The sequence below is a fragment of the Nansenia antarctica genome (genome assembly GCF_963989245.1).
Source record: "Nansenia antarctica genome assembly, chromosome: 1".
NCBI classification, from domain to species: Eukaryota; Metazoa; Chordata; class Actinopteri; order Argentiniformes; family Microstomatidae; genus Nansenia; species Nansenia antarctica.
The window spans coordinates 79,061,917-79,081,925 of record NC_137674.1 but is presented as its reverse complement, the minus strand read 5'-3'; the positions used below and the strand labels follow the sequence as shown (position 1 = coordinate 79,081,925).

Below are 20,009 nucleotides of genomic sequence, written 5' to 3'. Positions count from 1 at the left end.
CCTGTCAAAGAGAGCAGAATAAAAGAGTGATCATTAGTGAAACATGCACTAAAGAATGCCTCTGCTAAAAAGCTTTACTTTTTCCACATTATCTTGTGCAAGTGTAACAATATTTTCTTTCGTACAAATATAGCGGAACACTGTCGTATGTGTAATGGTTCCGCATTTGACAGGGTTTATTTGATTGTTACACTCCAGACTTCGAGGTTTCTATTTCCGTTTGCTGATTTTGGGTCAGTTCTCCAGTTTTCTCTTCCCTGCTTACATTCCCGGCTGGCGCTGGGGGAAAAAAGTGTCAGCTGATCCAAAGTCAGTTGTCTCATGCGAACATCATCTTCCAAAAGTCGGCCAACAGTGTACTGGCAAGCCGAATCTGTTTGAAAAACATACATCACCATTTCGTATTCTTGAACAGAGCCCTGAAGCCCCCGTTGTAAACAGGAAGCACAGCCTCCCATGGCCTCCTCGTCATAGGCAGACACTGTAGCGGCGGCTGACAGCTCCCTTACTGCCAAGCTGAACCAGGGAAGTGGAGAGGAGCTATGCTGTGAAAAGGCCGGGAGGTCGTAATAACTCCATCCATCAGTTCTACAGACACAGTGCCCACGGCTGGTGAGGTAGGTATGACACTGCCTCCAGCTGCCTTATACGGACATGAACGGCTTTGGAACTGAGTTGCGCTGCTGTCAACTAAACTGCAGAACCGATGTATGTCTCCCATCCCCAGCCTGAGTCATACATAGCTACAGCTAATGTTAGCCAGAGAGCTAGTCATAGCTAACTACCAAGACTGATTCAATATATAGGGCTGGCATTTCGCAAGAGGAAACCATGCTTTCTAGTACATAGCTCTCGGATGAGGGTGAAGATGATGGAGTCCTTGGCTTTTATTGCTTTTCACTGCGGCACCTTGCTACTGTCGCTCTGGGTAGCTAGCTGGTGGATGATAGTACATTGGATTGGCTGTTGATAAAATACTCAACATACTTAAGCCAGCTAGTCATCAGGGTGGGTATGGGCTAAAGCAGGCATTCTAGTTACTTCCTGGTGTCTAAGCAAACAGCATGTTCCTTCTATATGTAGGTAATTACCTGTAGTCTCCTTTTGCAAGCTTACTTATAGAATGATGAATAATACTAATAGATTGTAAAGCATGTAGAAATTGTGATGCAGTCGTAGGCTGCAACACCACCATCATAATATGTAGGTATGTTATTTAGAAGTTTCTAAGTGTCTACTTGTGTCCACTTGCCCTCCTCTCTTGTAGTCGATGCCGGAGTGGAGATGAGTGTCAAGGCCTTTGAGCTGGTCCCTGCCGTGGAGCGGGAGCTCCTGATGGGTGACAAGGGGCGCATCAACATTGAGTGCATCGAGTGCTGCGGCAAACACCTCTACGTGGGCACGAACGACTGCTTCATCCATCACTTCCTGCTGGAGGAAGTCACCACGGCCAAGGGGAGGCTGACATACTCCGTCCAGAAACTGCTGCACAAGTACCTGGGCCTGAAGAAACCCGTCGTGGAGCTGAAGGCCGCGTCGGCGCTGGAGCGCCTCATTGTCCTGTGCGACGCCATGGTGTCCGTGGTGGACATGGGCACGCTGGAGCCCGTGCCCTCCTCGTGCGGGAGCGGGGCCAAGATCAAAGGTGTGGCGGCCTTCTGTGTCAACGAGAACCCAGTGAACGGAGACCCGTTCTGCGTGGAGATCGGGGTGATCTCCTCCAAGCGGAGGACGGTGCAGATCTACATGGTGTACGAGGACAGGGTGCAGCTGGTCAAAGAGGTGACCACGCCCGAGCAGCCCTGCGCCGTCAGCCTGGACGGCTACTTCCTGTGCCTGGCTCTCGCTACGCAGTACATGATCCTGAACTACAGCACGGGAGCCTCCCAGGACCTGTTCCCCTACGACCGAGAGGAGAGGAAGCCCATCGTCAAGAGGATCGGCAGGGAGGAGTTCCTCTTGGCTGCCCCTGGTGGCCTAGGTGAGTCACTATAACAACAACAACAACAACAACAACAACAACAACAACAACAACAACAACGGCAGCTCTTGTCCCCATTCAACAGATCTCCTCACTAACACATTAGTCCAGAGAGATATGCGCTGAATGCCTAACAGTCCAACTGTATCCACTGAGTGATTCTCCAAAATGTGTTTTTTTAGGCAGGGTGTTAGGGAAGTTCCAGGAATCAATATCACGTCTCACTCGCTGTCTTTCTCCCCCTCTCCCTCCGGCTCGCCTCTCCCCCGCTTCTTTCTTTCCACTGCAGGGATGTTTGCCAACGCTGAGGGGGTATCTCAGCGTGCCCCAGTCAACTGGTCGGAGAGTGTGATCGGAGCAGCTGTGTGTTTCCCTTACGTGGTGGCTCTGGATGACGGCTTTGTCACCGTCCACAGTATGCTGGACCAGCAGCTCAAACAGACCCTCTCCTTCAGGGACGGACACATCATGCAGGACTTTGAAGGTGCCAGCCCACACTTTCTTATATGATTTGCTCTGCTGCCCAATTCTTTCGAGAGAGAGAGAGACTGAGAGAGAGAGAGAGAGAGAGAGAGAGAGACTGAGAGAGAGAGAGAGACAGAGACAGAGACAGAGACAGAGACAGAGACAGAGACAGAGAGACTGTCTGTATGTCTATCTGTCTGTCTGTCTGTCTGTCTACTTATCTCACATGTGTGTGGCTCTGGAGGGTTAGATTGTAACCTGTCCCTATCCCGGCCCATGTAGGCAAGGTGGTGCTAGCCTCCACTAAGGCAGTGTACGTGCTTGTACCCCTGCCCCTGGAGAGGCAGATCCAGGACCTTCTAGCCAGCCACAGAGTAGAGGAGGCCCTCACCCTCACAGAGGGAGCCAGGAGAAACATACCCAAAGACAAGTTCCAGGTACCAACTGTATTCTGTTTGACTCTTGTATTCTATTCATGCAAATGATATGTTCTGACGGGGGCACTGATGGTGAGACATGGTATGACTGTGAAAGTAACCGAAATTATACAAAATGACAGCAATGTTTCAGCACTATCTTTTCATGAGACAAGGCTCCCTAGAGTCTCGTTAAAATGTCCCGTGTTCTATCCTACTGCAGCGGCTCTGGTGATTCCCTTTCACTTCCCTCCAGATCTTGCTGGGATGATTTTGTCCTGATTGTTAGATCTTGATAGTATTTCACTGTTAGGTCTTAGTGGGATTTCTTTATAATATAGATCTGTGCGTCATTACTCTATCACACTGTTCAGCTGTTGTCTGTCATGTTTAGAAGATGGTCTCTGCGTCAGGCAGTCTGACTGGCATTCAGCACAAGCACCGGCCTTGGGTGTCTTGCAGGCTGGCGTCAGGCTGGCTGATGTTGATTATTACGATGTAACAACGGTGATCCAATGCTTATCTGACTCCCAGGGAGAGTATAAACCATCCTGGGCCAGAGTGTGATTGTCGAATGCTGGACGCTGACGAAGCTCGTTGCTGTTGTTCTAAATATATCATATAGTACTCATTCTGACCCGTGTTGAAGTTCTATTCCTTGTCAAATCGTGTCTGCCGCACACCTAATCTATCCTGAGATGAAACAATGCATTTAAGATCACAGATCCTCAAAAGCTTGATCCATTACATAATTTTACCGACAAGAAGGTTCTTCATGATCAAACGTAGAACATTTCAGTTGTGGCTCATATTGTCTCCCTCCTCTCCTTCTATTCTCCTCTCCAGATATTGCACAAAAGAATTTTCCAGCAGGCAGGATTCATCCAGTTTGGACAGCTTCAGTTTTTAGAGGCGAAAGAACACTTCAGGTGAGGATTGCGATTCTGACTCCTGTAATTAACCACTCTGCTGAATGAATGCCACCTACTGTAGCTGTTCATAGAGAATCACATTGTAATTAGCCTTAATTACAGCACCAGTTAATTGTCCCATTAGTACCCATCTCCCTCAAAGGCACTGACCCCAGATAACTCTTTGGCTATGTTCCAATATCCACACTAGAATACTGCATAGAATGAAGCAAGACATTAACCATACATTCCTAGTGGTGTGCTAGTCTCGATGTTGAAACAGCCCCTGTTAATATTCAGACTAGTCTGCAACACGTTAGGCCAATGTGCATCAATTGCCACAGCTCGCTGTCTGTTCCCTTGATGGTAAATGCATGATTTAGAAGCATCCTGCATGGCAGGAGAGGCGCAATCTCCAGTGTAAGAGCCTTATCACAACCCTGTAGAATCCTCAAGCCTTTCCTGACCTCCCTTTCCCCAATTTCCAGGAAGGGTCAGCTGGACGTGCGGGAGCTGATCTCCCTCTACCCTCTGCTGCTGCCGGCCTCCTCGTCCTTCACGCGCTGCCACCCGCCGCTCCACGAGTTCGCCGACCTCAACCACCTGGCGCAGGGGGACCAGGAGAAGGTGCAGCGCTGCAAGAGGTTCCTCATCACCTACCTGGGGGAGGAGAGGAGCAGGGAGGCGGCCAACGGCTGCAGGGAGGATGTGGACACGGCCCTGCTGAAGCTCTACGCCGAGCAGGACCACGACAGCCTGCTGGACCTGCTGGCCTCCGACAACGCTTGCCTGCTGGCCGACAGCGCCCCCTGGCTAGAGAAATACCACAAGTGGGTACCTCAAAGCCAGGCAGTTATGTCAGGAGTTTTTTTCCCCTGGCCAGGTTAACATGGTCAGGAAAAACAGCTGGCACCTAATCAAGAGGTGTATAGGTGTTTGCGGACTTTGCGCACTCGGGAAATCACACGCTCCGCCTCAATCGTCTCTCAAGTTCGCAAATAGGAATTCCGTCGAAAAATCGATGTCCTATGGCTATAAAAGCAATATTTCTGTTACGTTTGCAGTAGGGATGCACCGAACATTCGGCCACCGAATGTATTCGGCCGAATATCGCAAAATAAAGCACATTCGGTATTCGGCCGAATGTGTGAAAACACCGAATGTTTATCACCGAATAGTGGCCGTGTTTTGATGACGCAATACAATTAAATATAACTCTCAACAGGCTTTCAAAACTGGCTGCGTTCGTAAATTCACTCAGGAAATCCGATCAGCACTCGTGGAATGCCTCTCGTCCAATCAAATGACTCGGTTTCTCTATGACGTCGGGCCCAGTGTGCGCTCCAGCGCTCTCAGAGCGACTTTACGAACGCAACCTTACACTCATCTAGCTAGTTAGCTTAGCAGTCGTAGCTCAATTTAAAATTGGAGTGAGAAGCAGAGTTGTTGCCTTGTTGAAAACATATTCAGACTCCCAGCTGTTCTACACGAGTTTATGACATGCAGCTGTATCATGCGGTGGTTTCTATGCAAACCAGAGACTATAAAAACAAAAGATATTCATTCTGAAATAACATGAACTATTATCCTTACACTCAGGTGGACTCAATTCAACTTGTTGAATGACTTGTTGAAGACATTTAGCATTTGACCTATTTTAAGAGTGACAAAGGGTCTGAATACTTATGTACATGAGGTATTTCTGTATTTACATTTTAATACATTTGCAAACATTAAAAAACGTTTTTACTTAGATTATGGGGTAGTGTGTGTGGATTGATGGCAAATCTATTCAAAAATGTGAAAAAAGTGAAGGGGTCTAAATACTTTCTGAAGCCTATGTAGAGACAAATCATGAATATCATTAACTTGAACCCTGGAAAGCAGTAGAGATTAAATCCCACGATAATTAGTTATAATAAGTTATATATAAAAGTTCTTTTTTTTCAATCTCAATTTCTTTCTTTGAGAAGCATGAATAAAAAGCAAAATGTATTTAGTTTATGCAATGATCAAATTAAAAACTGCCGATACACATTCGGTATTCGGTATTCGGCCAAGTGTTTCCTTAAATTCGGCTTCGGCCTCGGCCAAGAATTTTCATTTCGGTGCATCCCTAGTTTGCAGCCCTCTAGAGAGATAGTATGAAACAAGTGGAATATTATCATATGATAATAATGACACATAAATAGCCTAGCGTTCTTTGCCGTACCTGTTTTTGGAAATGAGATGAGACCCCTAGATGAACATGTTAGACAGATACTAAGATACTGTGTTGTTGTTTGTTCATCTGCCCACTAGGTATTTTGCCTTGGGACTGCTCTACCGTTACAATGGGCAGGACTCTGCAGCTGTGCAGGTAAGATTCAAGATTCAAGATTCAAGATTCAAGATTCAAGATTCAAGATTCAAGATTCAAGATTCAAGATAGCTTTATTGTCTGTCACACAGTGACAGAAATTCTCCTTCGACAGGCAGAAGTGCAGCTCAAGAATACAGTTCCACATTAAAAACACACATAGGTCACATACATTAATACATACAATAAAAACAGACAGACATAGCAGTGTTTATAAAATGTAGTGCCTATCCAGTCATTTAAAAATAATAATAAAAAACAGTGTTATGGTTTAAAAAGCTAAAATAGTATCTCAATGTTTTTGTTGATCGCTCTTTTTTGCTTTGTGTGTCTTGCTTTGAACCACATCCATGGACCATATGTGTACAGCTAAAAGAATGGAAAAAATTGTAGACAAAACATGACATGATTGTACAAGTTGCTGAAACTGAAATAAAAACTAAGTTCCCCCCCAAAAAAGCTAAAATAGTGTGGTTTAAAAAGAAAAACAATGTGCTGTTGGTCTGTTCTGGTCAGCAGTTCCTGCAATGGTATACCCGACCTTAGGTCATAACACTGTCACGAACAATCTCTCCTCTTCTCCTCCCCTCCTCTCATCTCACCTCTCCTCAGTTATGGGTGCGTGTGGTGGACGGGGACCTTGCGGACTCCACCAGGTCTGACCTGTATGAGTACATCGTGGACTTCCTGAGTTTCTGCTCCAACCTGGACATGGTTTGGAAGTATGCAGACTGGGCCTTGCAGAGGGACCAGAGGGTACGTACCCAGCGTGTGTCTGACTGCTGCCATTGTTCTCTATCAGTCATTCTCTGCCTATCCATGTTGACGAATCTCTACTTTCTCAAGTAATGGTGTGTTCAAGTGGTCCTCTGAAACTCCGCTTCCCACCAGGATTCAGCATCAGATTTTTGCTTAGAGCTCCCTATTGGTTGCCGAGTCAAACATTTCCAAGTTTCCTATTTCTGAGGAGCACTTTGTATGTAGCGTAATTACTCTCAACTGTTGAGAAATTAGGAGCAGCACAAGCTACCATGCAAGCGGTGAGTGCGTTGTAGTGATGGATGGTATGAAGGGGTTTTGATCTGTCTCACAGATAGGGGTCCAGATCTTCACCAAGAGGCCTGTGAGTAAGGACCAATCGGACCAGCTGAACTCTGATGACGTCATCACGTACCTGCAGAAACACAGCCAGGCCCTGCTGCTCTACCTGGAACACCTGGTGTTGGAGAGACGCAGTCAGGTAGGAACAGAAACAATGTGACACTAGCACACATCAGCCAGGTAGGAACAGAAACAGTGTGACACTAGCACACACACCATCTCATTGTCCTAATGACACATGAAGGCCAAAGTGTCTAACCATATAAGACAAACACATGACAGTTAATGACATAATATGACAATTATAATAGTTGGTGAAGGGTGATTTCAAACAATGGTAATATTAGAATGTTTAAAAGAAAACCAACCAAAAGAAAAAACAGGCCCATTTGCTCCTTATTTCTATTTTGGTGAACATCCCTCTGACGTGCTGTGCCTCTATCTCTCCCTGTTTCCTCCCTCTCTGGGTGGTGGGTACCCTGCAGAAGGAGGAGGTCCACACACACCTGGCCAGGCTGTACCTGGACAGGGTCCTGTCCCTCCTCTCCCAGTCCCCCAGGATGGACGACCAGGTGGCTACAGCCAGGGAGAGGCTCCAGCGCCTGCTCAGGGAGTCTAGTCTGTACCGGGTCCAGCTGCTCCTGGGTGAGCTCTCTGTCTATCCTGGGTCAGCTCTTTGTCTGTCCTGGGTCAGCTCTCTGTCTGTCCTGGGTCAGCTCTCTGTCTATCCTGGGTCAGCTCTCTGTCTATCCTGGGTCAGCTCTCTGTCTATCCTGGGTCAGCTCTCTGTCTGTCCTGGGTCAGCTCTGTCTATCCTGGGTCAGCTCTCTGTCTATCCTGGGTCAGCTCTCTGTCTATCCTGGGTCAGCTCTCTGTCTATCCTGGGTCAGCTCTCTGTCTGTCCTGGGTCAGCTCTTTGTCTGTCCTGGGTCAGCTCTCTGTCTATCCTGGGTCAGCTCTTTGTCTGTCCTGGGTCAGCTCTCTGTCTATCCTGGGTCAGCTCTCTGTCTATCCTGGGTCAGCTCTCTGTCTATCCTGGGTCAGCTCTCTGTCTATCCTGGGTCAGCTCTCTGTCTATCCTGGGTCAGCTCTCTGTCTGTCACAGCTGCTCCTGACATTCTGTCATTCTGTTGTTTACCCCCAAGACAAGGTGAAGGTATATTCTGATTGATTGATTTTTATTTGGGTAAAAAGTACAGACAGTACATCCCAGAGGATAGCACGTAAGAACATACCAAAACAATACACCAAACAACACCCTCTGAAATGCAGCAGGTTGAGAATTTCTTTGATTTTAACTGTAAAGTATCTATAACATCATAACTACACCCCCCCCCCCCCCCACTCCCTGGTAAGACCCTGGGGTACAGTATCTATGATGTCGTCATCGTGTGCCCCCTCCCCTCCTCCCCAGGTAAGATCCAGGACTCTGAGCTGCTGTTACTGGAGCGTGCCACGCTACACGGGAAGCTGGAGGAGCACGACAAGGCGTTGCACATCCTGGTGCACCAGCTCAAAGACTTCCCCGCCGCCGAGGCCTACTGCGTCTGGGCCTCCTCATCACGGGACACGGCCTACCGACGGCGCCTGTTCCACCTGCTGCTGGGCGTCTATCTGGACCGGGACGTACCGGTACCGGCAGGGGGAGGGGCAGGCGACGGCGGGGGGGAGCTGGAGATGGCGGCGGTGGATCTGCTGAACCGCCACGGGGAGGTGTTTGACACGGTGCGCGTGCTAAGCATGCTCCCCGAGGGCTGGTCGCTGCAGCTGCTGCGGCCCTTCCTGGGCCGCGCCGTGAGGACCAGCATGCACGCCTGCAGGACCTCCCAGGTGGCCCTGGGGCTGGCCCGCTCCGAGAACCTGCAGCTGCAGCACGACAGGGTGAGAACAGACACACGTACCACACACACTAACACTCCCACTCACTCCCGCACATACACGTCCTAGTTTAACACCCAGGAATTGAGTGATTAAAACAGTGTTGCTGCCTTATGGAGGTGAGGTGAGTAAGAGTAAGAGTGAGGTGAGTAAGAGTGAGGTGAGTAAGAGTGAGGTGAGTAAGAGTGAGAAGAGTGAGGTGAGTAAGAGTAAGGCGAGTAAGAGTGAGGCGAGTAAGAGTGAGGCGAGTAAGAGTGAGGCGAGTAAGAGTGAGGCGAGTAAGAGTGAGGCGAGTAAGAGTGAGGCGAGTAAGAGTGAGGTGAGTAAGAGTGAGGCGAGTAAGAGTGAGGTGAGTAAGAGTGAGGTGAGTAAGAGTGAGGTGAGTAAGAGTGAGGTGAGTAAGAGTGAGGTGAGTAAGAGTGAGGTGAGTAAGAGTGAGGTGAGTAAGAGTGAGGTGAGTAAGAGTGAGGTGAGTAAGAGAGAGGTGAGTAAGAGTGAGGTGAGTAAGAGTGAGATGAGTAAGAGAGAGGTGAGTAAGAGTGAGATGAGTAAGAGTGATATGAGTAAGAGAGAGGTGAGTAAGCCCATAGTGTGTCTCGTCTCCCCCCCCCTCTGTCAGCTGAAGCAGCGGAGAAGCCCCGTAGTCGTTTCGGAGAAGAAGGGATGCCACCTGTGCCACAACACCTTCAGCGAGCCCGACTGCGTGTGTCTCCCAGGGGGGGTACCCGTCCACACACACTGTGCCGCCCAGAGGGTCAGAGACTCGCCTCCCAACAGACCACTAACCAATACCAGTAACCATACATGAGACCACGCCCACCCCAAGCGCCGCCCGGGGCCAGCGTGGTGGTGGTGGGTGGAGCCAAGCAGCAGCTCAGACTGTGTATACGTGGATCACAAAAGATGGTGGGGGGCCGGGGGGGGAGGGGGAATCAAAGCACATGGCTTCAGTGGGCCGGGGTCAGTTGATGCGACTGTGGAGCTAACCTCTGAACACAGAGCATAGAGCTGCTCACACGTTTCGTGTGTGTGTGTGTCAGCGTGTGTGTCAGCGTGTGTGTGTGTGTGTGTGTGTGTGTGTGTGTGTCAGCATGTGTGTGTGTGTGTCAGCGTGTGTGTGTGTGTGTCAGCGTGTGTGTGTGTGTGTGTGTCAGCGTGTCTGTCAGTGTGTGTGTGTGTGTCAGCGTGCGTGTGTCTGTGTCTGTGTGTGTGTGTGTCAGCTATTTATTTCAGTGCCACTGTTCAAACACACCACTGAGACTGCCTGATAGACTGTGAATTGTGAATGAAGGTAAAACAAACAAACCCCCCCAAAAAACACACATCCAGAAACTAACACTTAATTTACATTCAAAACTAAATAGAAACTTTGAAATTAATTTGAAAGTGAAACCCAGGACCTGTGTTGGTCCAGCACTATGCTAGTCCTGTGCTTACACCCCCTCCCTGGAGATGCAGTCCTGTCCCGCTGTGTTTGTCCTGATACAGTTCTAAAGCAGGAAATGGGCTTCAGCCAATCCAATAGGAAGGGTCTGACTAACACGTCTGACCTATCAGAACATGGATCTCCTCCATCACAGTGGCTCCTGTGGGATCTGATTGGATATCTGAGACCCTAAAAAGACTTGATGGCACAGTCCAGCTGCTCTGTTCACGGGATGGATGATCTGAACTGTGTGCTCATCCCTCTGCTTCACGCTCTGGGATGTACACTAACCTTTCTACTCGGGTCCCCTGCGTTGTTTTACACACTACCCCAATAACGACTCTGCCTACAAGGCAGGCAATGGACAGGATTGTTCACTTGTTTTTTCCGTAAGTGATCTGTTACCATAACGACATGTTTATTAAGCAAGATTAACCTAGTATGGATGTTGGTTTGTTTCAGCGCTGGTCGGGTCCATTCATGTGAGATGCATAAACAGGAGGACTGTGCTGTAACGTCTCCCAAACCAGAGCTATGTACAGCATTGTCAGGTTAGAGAGAGAGAGAGGTCCGTGAACAGTGTGATTGTGGGTCGAACACATGGAGGAATCAGACCATATCAGAACATATTCATTTACAGGGAAGCATTAAATTATGCAAGTCATCTTTTTTCTTCCGGTTATTTAAAATCGGATGTGAAAGCTGTTTGACTTTCGTGCTAAGGACCACATTGGGAACATAGAAAGGGAAATACATTACAATACAATTACTAGTTCTAAGTGGTCGTGTGTGTCTTCTCGCATGCTTGCAAAATCAGCAAACTCCTAAGACCACAACCGTTGATTTTTCAGTTAAAAACAAATCTTTGAATTTTTAGATGTGTGAACATATCAAACTTTGACGCATTTTTGCAATATACCCTTGACTAGCACAGGCTATATCAGAACAACTTTTCTACATCCAGTGAACGCTTCTCATGCCTTGTTTTTCTCTCTAGTATACAAATCTGGTTTGTTTCTCTGTTGGTGAATGCTAGGCTAACTGCAGTACTGCACAACATGCTTGTCATGGTCTCGTGTGTCTCATGCTCTTTGGAGATAGATAGCGCCCTGGTCAAGAAAAGCCTTGCCTTCGATTCAAGCCCTCCGCATAATCAAACTGCAACTGCATTTATCAGAGTAAAGTCAGCCCATTGGGTATGACTTTATTCACTGCCCGATGGATAGAACAGCTACAGTAACCATACATGTTGTAAATGCAAGTGCTCCATTTCTCCCATTTGCACGTGGTCTGCTCTGGAGGGTATATTTTGTAATGTCATGTGATTGAAGAGTAGTGGTTGTTGACAGTTTTTTACGAGAGAAGAAATTGGTCCCACATACTTGAAAAAGAATGTCATTTGACTTGTGTTGTTCTGAGTGTATGTAGAATGTTTGTGGGTGTGGCTGAGTATTAATGTATCTATTGGCTGACTCCATGTACAGTGATTGGTCCGGGTCACTGTTAGGTCAAGCGTTCCTATTAGCTATGGATACGTTAAGGACAGTAACTCCACCCCCCCCCCTGCCAAGATTGGCCGTGTCAAAATGTACAAGTTGGGGATATTATTACTCAAACTGAGATCATACCCTGTCTCATCGATCTCCAACTCTTTTTAGATATGTGAGATTAGTGACTTCAGTCACTCCAGTACACTGCTATCCCAGCGTACCAAGCGTCTAGCACACCTCTGATCATGTCAATGTTGTATCATGCAAAATGAACCTGTGAAATTGTAATTGAATACTGCAGCGAAAACAGCTTCATGAATTCACTGCCCGATGGACAGAACAGCTACAGTACCTGACTATAGAGAATGAAATCCAGACAGATACAGAGAGTTGGAAAGCCAAAGGTGTTTCACCTTTTAAACTGATGACGGTGAATCCCTCTGTGTGTGTTTGTGAGATCACAGCTCTCTGGCTTGATATGTCTCTAGCGCCTTTGTCATGGACGCTTCTCTAGACTCCTGTCATACCACCCGTACAGTACAGTGGGTGAACTCTGCACAAACCAGATGCTTTTCTCTCCTTCTCCCTTCCGTCAACATTAACATTATTTGTGAAAAGATACAATGTGAGAGAGTGTGTCTTTGTCTCTCTCTCTCTCTCTCTCTCTCTCTCTTTATCTCTTGCTCTCTCCTTACTGGTGTATTTTATAAATATATAGATACTGGTATGTATATACTGTATTTATAACTGTTTGTTGCTTTGTAAATCAATGTCAATGTAGGTGGAATGTACAAACTGTAAAGACGTCCATTTTAATAAACATGACTACCTGTATGCTACCATGACTACCTGTGTGGTAATGTGTGTGTGTAGTGGCTGTCTGACTCAACACATTATTACAGCCTAGAAATAACCTGCGTCATTTGCCAATTTGTAAAATAGTTTAATTGACTATGCTGGGATATGTCGTGGAACTTTTATACCGTAGTTTAATTGATGCTGTTTGCTAGTTCGTAGCCTATAGGATAGTTTTGGGCAAGGCTGCAGACAGAGTAATACAGTGTTACACACTAATATGATTACTTTGATTGTGTCATATATTTTCAAAATGCTTTGTAAGATAATAGATACAGCACAAGCAACATTTCAGTACATTTGGTTACATTATAATCAGGATTAATCTTCTGATTTCAAGTAACACATTATTGTTTGTTGTCCAAGCGATACTCTTAGCAACGCCACTTTTCTGTAAAGAAAACAATGAAACTTTAGTAAAAACACAATGAAAACAAACGTTTAGTTTAGCAGAGGCACAGTGTCTAGAACAACTCATATAATCATCATCATCAACATCATCATCATCATCATCATCATGGTTATTACCCCTGGTTGTGTTGAAGCAGCCCTTGCAGTTGACTTTCCCTCTGTGGATCCACATGCTGTCTCCTGCCTTCATGTCCCCTAGGGGGCAGTGGCACACCTCACACTGGCCAGAGAGACAAGGAGGGACAGGGGAGGGGAGGGAGGAAGGAGAGGGATGAGGAATCGGGGAAGGAGAGGCATGAGGGAGGGACAGGGGAGGGGAGGGAGGGAGGGATGAAGAAGGAGAGGGATGAGGAAGGGGGGAAGGAGAGGGATGAGGGAGGGATGAGGAAGGAGAGGGATGAGGGAGGGAGGGACAGGAAGGTAGAGGAGACGAAGACAGAGACAGAAACAGATATCATCAGAATCATGTGACACACACACACACACATCTAACAAGCTAATGCCAAAGCAGACACTGTAGCAGAATGTCCAGGAGATGTGGCACATGCCTGTTCACCTTGAAGCAGGAGGCGTGGCTGTAGATATGGAGATCCTGATCATCTAGGATCATCGTGGCCCCACCATGGACGGGTTTACAGCAGTATGAACACACACCTTTCTCAGAGACACGTCTGCAGGACGAAGGGCAGAGATGGGGCAGGAAGAGAGAGATTAGGAATATAGGAACAGAGATACTGAGCATCGACACCAGTGCACATTTTATTGGAGAATATAACATAAAACAAAAATAGTTGATTTACAAGATTTTCTAAAATGTCCATGTAGACTAATATTAACTGTAAGTCTAATCAACGTTCTGTCAACTGTATATGATTGTGGTTCCGCAACATCAGCCTGACCTGGTGAGGGTGGAGTGGACAGTCTGGTCCGGTGTGAGGGAGACAGTGACAAGGAGGTCCGTGTCGATGCTGGGTCTGATGGGGAGGGAGAAAAACGGGATAAACTCAATCCATTTTGCTGGGGAAAAATAACAATGATGCAATAACTACAATACTTACTGATATCTTCAATCTTCAAAACCATCTCTTTAGGATTGTCATTTGCATTTAGCATTCACAAGTATAGCTTGTACTGGGTCATTTTAATGCATCATTTAATGTATCATGAGCCGGGTGTGTGAACTTTATCTAAATTGTCAATTCCACATGACAGAACTTGCTATTCCTCTTCCAAGCGTTTTCACCAACCACTCCCAGCTCTCAGGTTAAAGCCTAATTGGCACCTTCATTGAGTCATTTCAGGTTAACTTAACTGAAGTGGAACAGTGGTGTTGGATGTCTTTACCTGGAGTTTTCAGGCTTGCTAAGGTTGCTATGGTTTGGCATTAGGAGAGATTAGACAATAGGCGTTACCTTGACTCGATGGTGGGAAGAGTGGTGGACTCCGTGGTTGGAGTTGTCTCTGTGGTGACAGAGTTGGTAGGTGGTACAACCTCCTGGGTGGTGTGAGTTGTGATGCTGCTACTAATGTTTTGAAGAGAAGAGAGTTTGTGAACAGACAGACAATAACTATTGTAAACACCCTGTATGATGTGTTTTTAGCAGCCTCAGACCTTGTAGTAATAGATGCCTGATGATAGACCGCTGACTCACCTGTTGGTGTCCACTTTAGGAGATATCTCAGGGTCCACCATGGCAACCTCTTTTTGTGTTTTTTTTTGGTTTGCCACCATGGCAACCTCAGTCTGAGTGCCTGGAGAAGAGTGGCTGGTGAAACAAAAAACACAATAATAATGTTGTCCAGTGATTTTGCTTTTGATTTTTGCTTTTGATTTGGCAGTGTCTCCTTTCAGTGTCAATCAACATGTTTCTCTCAAGTATTTGTGAGTCAATCCAACACTATTAAACCCCAGATATACAGTAAGCCGTATTTGTATATCGATCATTTGATTGAATCAAGCAACAATGTTTTTATCTAATGATGAGGTAGGAATAATGCATAGGAATGGGACTGCTGTACAGGATGAAGGTGGAAGGGTTGAGGCGGACTTTTGTGGCAGTGGATCTAATATTCTTGGAGGAGAAGACTCTGGCAGTGAAGTTGGACAAAGACGGACTCTTCTTCGCCAGGGGAGGTCTAAAACAACACACGAGAATGAAACAAGATGTTGTGCTGTAAAACCTGTTTTAGTGTGTATACAGTAAAGTAGGCCTATAGGCCAAGCAAGACCACGACAGGACAATAGAGTTTTCCTTGGGCTTACTTAGCGGAGGGTGGGGTGCTGCTGCCTATGGTCTTAGATGTCTTGCTGTCGTTAGTGGACTTTGAGGTGAAGCTTGGGGAAGAGAGAAGACAGGTATGGAGTTGAATTAGGGACGTGGTTAGAATGATGTTGGGTCCCTCTGCTAAAAGATCACAGTGTTTTCTTCCTCTCTGTTTAGCTATGATAATAGTTTATTTGCATTTGAACGTAGGCTAGAACAAACGTACCTTTTGCCAAAGGTCACAGTCTTGGGGAGAGGGGGCGGGCTGAGGTCACGTAAACAAATGCAGGAAAACAAAGATAGTAAATAGTGAGAGAGAAGGCTAAGTGACAGGTGAACAGGACAGGACCATCTGTCTACTTCTTGCCAGCTTGCACTGACAGCAGACGCAGTGTGTGTTAAGCAGAATCATAGCAACAGCACACAAACATATGACGATGTACATAAATATACCAATATCACGTAGGGAAAGCAAATCACTGACCTGGCATTGGAAATCTGCTCCTGGCTCCCGCCCAACCTGAGAACGCCACAGGCACAATGGAGAAATGACATGTGTAAGTTATGGTTACACTGAATGCATAATATTGTAAGATGCAATAATATGAAAATGAGCTGTGTAGCTATCTGATACAATGCAGATTGGTTTTGTATGTTTTGTTGTACATTGTCCCTGTCAAATAATAGTAATAGATAGTTATTAAGTAATAGATACATAAATAAAATCCCTCATCTGAATAGCAAGCTGCTGGGTATGTGAACAGAACCTGTTGCTGAGATCATTGACAGAGGTGCTGTCGCTAGCAGGGCTGGGCAGACTCTTCTCTTCTCTGGTCGTCATCGAACAGAGAGAGGGAAATGTAGTTTTAGTTTTAGTTTCTAAAGAGAATCGTACAGTAATACTGTCTTTTATCTTGCCCGCTAGGTGTCTGCATGTAGCTTTTACCTGTCAACATTGGCAGTATCTTTGAGCTTGCTGAGAACTGCTCTGCCAAAGTTTGGGTCCCGACTTCAAATGAAAAAGAATGAAAGAAGGAGTACAGTGGGGTGTGTTAGTATGTATGCATCCTTGTGTGTGAGTGTGGATGCATGTGTGTGTGTGTGTGTGTGTGTGTGTGTGTGTGAGTGTGGATGCATGTGTGTGTGTGTCTATGTGAGTGTGGATGCATGTGTGTGTGTGTGTGTGTGTGTGTGTGTGTATGTGTGTGTGTGTGTGTGTGTGTGTGTGTGTGTGTGTGTGTGTGTGTGTATGTGCATGCATCTGTTGTGCAGGTGATTGTGTGTGGCAGACTGACTCGACTGGCTCATCCTCATCTGGGTCCTTTCTGATCCAGCTCTTGTCGCTCAGTAGGCTGGTATTTCTCCTGTTGCCGTCAGCGATGGCCTGACTGGGGCTCACCACCTTCGTCTCTGGAATACCAGGACATAACGTGACGTTAGAATTATAAGGTTCTATCTCCATTTTTGGTCAAAATTGAGTTTTTTACATAAACTGATTCATTAGGTGTTTATTAATGCCTGTGTGGTGTTATTTTTAAAATGTTGACATTTTTTAGTTAGTAATTAATAAAATACAAAGATTCCATCTCACAAAACATAATGGAATGTGAAAACGTTGACGCTCAATATCTCTGAACTACCCTAAACGGAGATAGAACCTTATAATTCTAAGCTCACGATAATATAGAAGTAATTTAGTGTGTGTGTGTGTGTGTGTGTGTGTGTGTGTGTGTGTGAGTGTGTGTGTGTGTGTGTGTGTGTGTGTGTGTGTGTGAAAGAGTACACAATATAGTATATACTGTATACTAGGCTATAGTAGTGGGGGTATAAATATAGTAGTTATGTTACCAGTTTTTGTGGACTTGTGGACGAAAGAGTAAGCCATTGTAGAATATGAGGGGATGATCGGATCTGTCTTCGAAGAAAAAGAAAATGGAATGTAGACATTATCATTTTGTCTATCACCACACCACACAGACATACCTGTGGCCCCAGACATACCTGTGCGTCCTGAAAGTTAACCAAAACCACATACCAGGTAACTGATAAACATGCATGGCAATCTTTTTTATGATCATCTGTACATGACTTAATTAGGTGTGGCATGCTAGATCATTTTTGATTAGGCGGCATTGTCAAGCTCTCTCACTGCCCTAACTTGAGTAATTCTAACCATGACTATTCGAGAACCATGTGCTAACAAAGCTATAAGCACTGTCATAAGCACTCTTTCAAACAAAAGTTACAGGAATTAGGATTACATTATTAGGAGAGCACCATTTGAAAATAGACATATTTTCTGATATATTTCAATGTTTAACGCCTCATATAAAACAGCCTAAGCTACAGTAGAAGGATACAGTACTACCTATCCTTGTGGGATCATTCAGGGATATTATTCAACAATAAATTAGTCTATATAAAGAAATGGTCAAAAACAATGATGAAAAGCAACATTCACTATTATTATTCAAAGCATGCAAAAATCCGAGTATGGAGCTAGTAATCTCACCATCCGATGGCCCAAAATTGGCAGGCGTGGGATTGTAGAATATTCTGGAAATGATGAGCTATAACAGAGACACCATTTTCTCTGTCTCTCTCTCTCTCCCACCCTACTATGTCTGTCCTGAAGGATAAAGTAATCCTTATCTTGGGAGGTAGGGAGGGAGGCGTGGCACGCCCTGTCCTGAGACAGCACACACACACACACACACACACACACACACACACACACACACACACACACACACACACATACACCTGCGGTTGAAACCAGAAAGGTAGGTTCCTTCGGTTGTGTGTTGTGTACTGTGTGTTATTAGTTTGTTCGTGGGAAGAGACATGAAAAACACTGTTTTGAGAGAGTTTGATAAGATCAAGGTCTGATTATTACGAAGTTATGATAACTCTTAAATGAATGCTCTTGCTGAACTGAGACAGTGGCAATTGACCATAGGATGTGTGTGTGTGTGACTACTAATACGATGAAATGTAGTACTAATGTCTAGGATTTTCTGTTATGACTGTCCTTTATGGGTATAATGCCATTGATTTGTGCCATCTGCCATGACCTGGCATGACCTATCTAGCTGATGGTGATAGGCATCTGAGTAGCAATGCATGGTATGAGACCTAGACACAGATTGCAGGCATGATGACATCTATGGTGGCAACGTCAAAGTGTAAAGACAAAAAATGCACACACACAGACACACACAGGCACAGACACACACACACACACACACACACACACACACACACACACACACACACACACACACACACACACACACACACACACACACACACACTGCACAGCGCAGCAGACAAAGTCCAAATGACATTCCCACACTCCTACATGAATATTTATTCAAGATGCAATCATTATCAAATACCAAGTCGAATGCTTTAGAAAGCTTATTATTTTACATAACCAGTACTGGCTATGGGAGAACGTGTTACCGTAAAAAAGTCACCTTATTTGTATTGATAGTGTGTTATGTTCTGAATACACATTCATACTTTACACACACCTGTGTGTTTGTGCTTAGTGTTGGTTGGTGCTTTGTGTGCTTATTCAAATGATGGTTTGTGTGTAGCCTATTGTATTGACACAAAACCACAACTGAACCACAAACAGAATTTGAAGAGTTTTGCAAGAATTGTTTGCTTTGGCAAGATATATATAATGTTTTGCTGGTTTGGTGTAAGGTGTTGTGGTTGTAGTGTGTAGAGTTTTGCAAAAATAGCCTATAGTTTCATAGATAGTGCCTAAGCAATCAGAACAAAGTAGATGGTAGATGGAGGTAATTGGAATTCTAACAGAGATCATCGCTTCGGCTGCGTTCGTAAATACGCTGTAGAAATCTGATCAGCACTCATGGAACGCCTCTTGTCCAATCAAATTACTTAGTCGCTTTATGATGTTGAACCCAGTGCGCGCTTCGGCGCTCTCAGAGCAATTTTACGAACGCACGCTTCGCTTCGTCCCACCCGCTAGTCTGCAACTTTACGACACTCCCTTCAACTTTACAACACTCCCTTCCAGGGGAAAGGGTGGTTCCGCTAAGACTCGTAGGAGGAAAAACACATAGCAAGCTCCCTCTACTTTGCTAGCAATCGATTCACCCACGTTCGCCACTTCATCTGAAGACACTGGGAAAGAGCCGACAAGCAAAAAGATTTCCGAAATTGTGGTGTTGAGAGGGGATGCTGGGGGTGGCTGAGATGACGGGCAGGTAAGCTGGAGGAATCTGGAAACATTCAACAATGTCTGAGAAGCTGGTCAGCTAGCCTATGTGGCTAAGCTAGGCTTCTGTTTTTCTAGTTGGCTTTTTCTCTCTCAGAAAAAGTTCAAATCTAAAGTTAAGGATGTTGACACCCAAAAGTCTTTATCTCTTTTCAGCTAGTCTTAACAAGTGTGATCGACACATCTTTAGACCCATTTAC

The 20,009-nt window shown here is 45.7% G+C and overlaps 2 protein-coding genes across 2 annotated transcripts in view; both read left to right on the top strand.

Moving 5' to 3' along the window:
- Positions 1–519: 519 nt before the first annotated feature.
- tgfbrap1 (transforming growth factor, beta receptor associated protein 1) lies at positions 520–9,919 on the top strand (the record flags this gene model as incomplete). The annotated part of the gene is made up of 12 exons (XM_080546739.1): positions 520–617; positions 1,268–1,981; positions 2,271–2,465; positions 2,729–2,883; positions 3,709–3,791; positions 4,262–4,603; positions 6,075–6,132; positions 6,745–6,888; positions 7,226–7,372; positions 7,719–7,878; positions 8,648–9,114; positions 9,731–9,919. Exons 2-12 carry the CDS (start codon positions 1,285–1,287, stop codon positions 9,917–9,919), a joined length of 2,637 nt encoding a protein of 878 aa, XP_080402865.1. The 5' UTR covers positions 520–617; positions 1,268–1,284.
- Positions 9,920–19,654: 9,735 nt separating this feature from the next.
- lims1 (LIM and senescent cell antigen-like domains 1) overlaps positions 19,655–20,009 on the top strand; it is a 9,086-nt gene continuing 8,731 nt past the window's right edge. Inside the window, exon 1 of the mRNA XM_080546384.1 lies at positions 19,655–19,798. Within this exon, the coding sequence (XP_080402510.1) occupies positions 19,770–19,798 (29 nt within the window). The 5' untranslated portion in view covers positions 19,655–19,769. The remainder of the gene's footprint in view (positions 19,799–20,009) is intronic.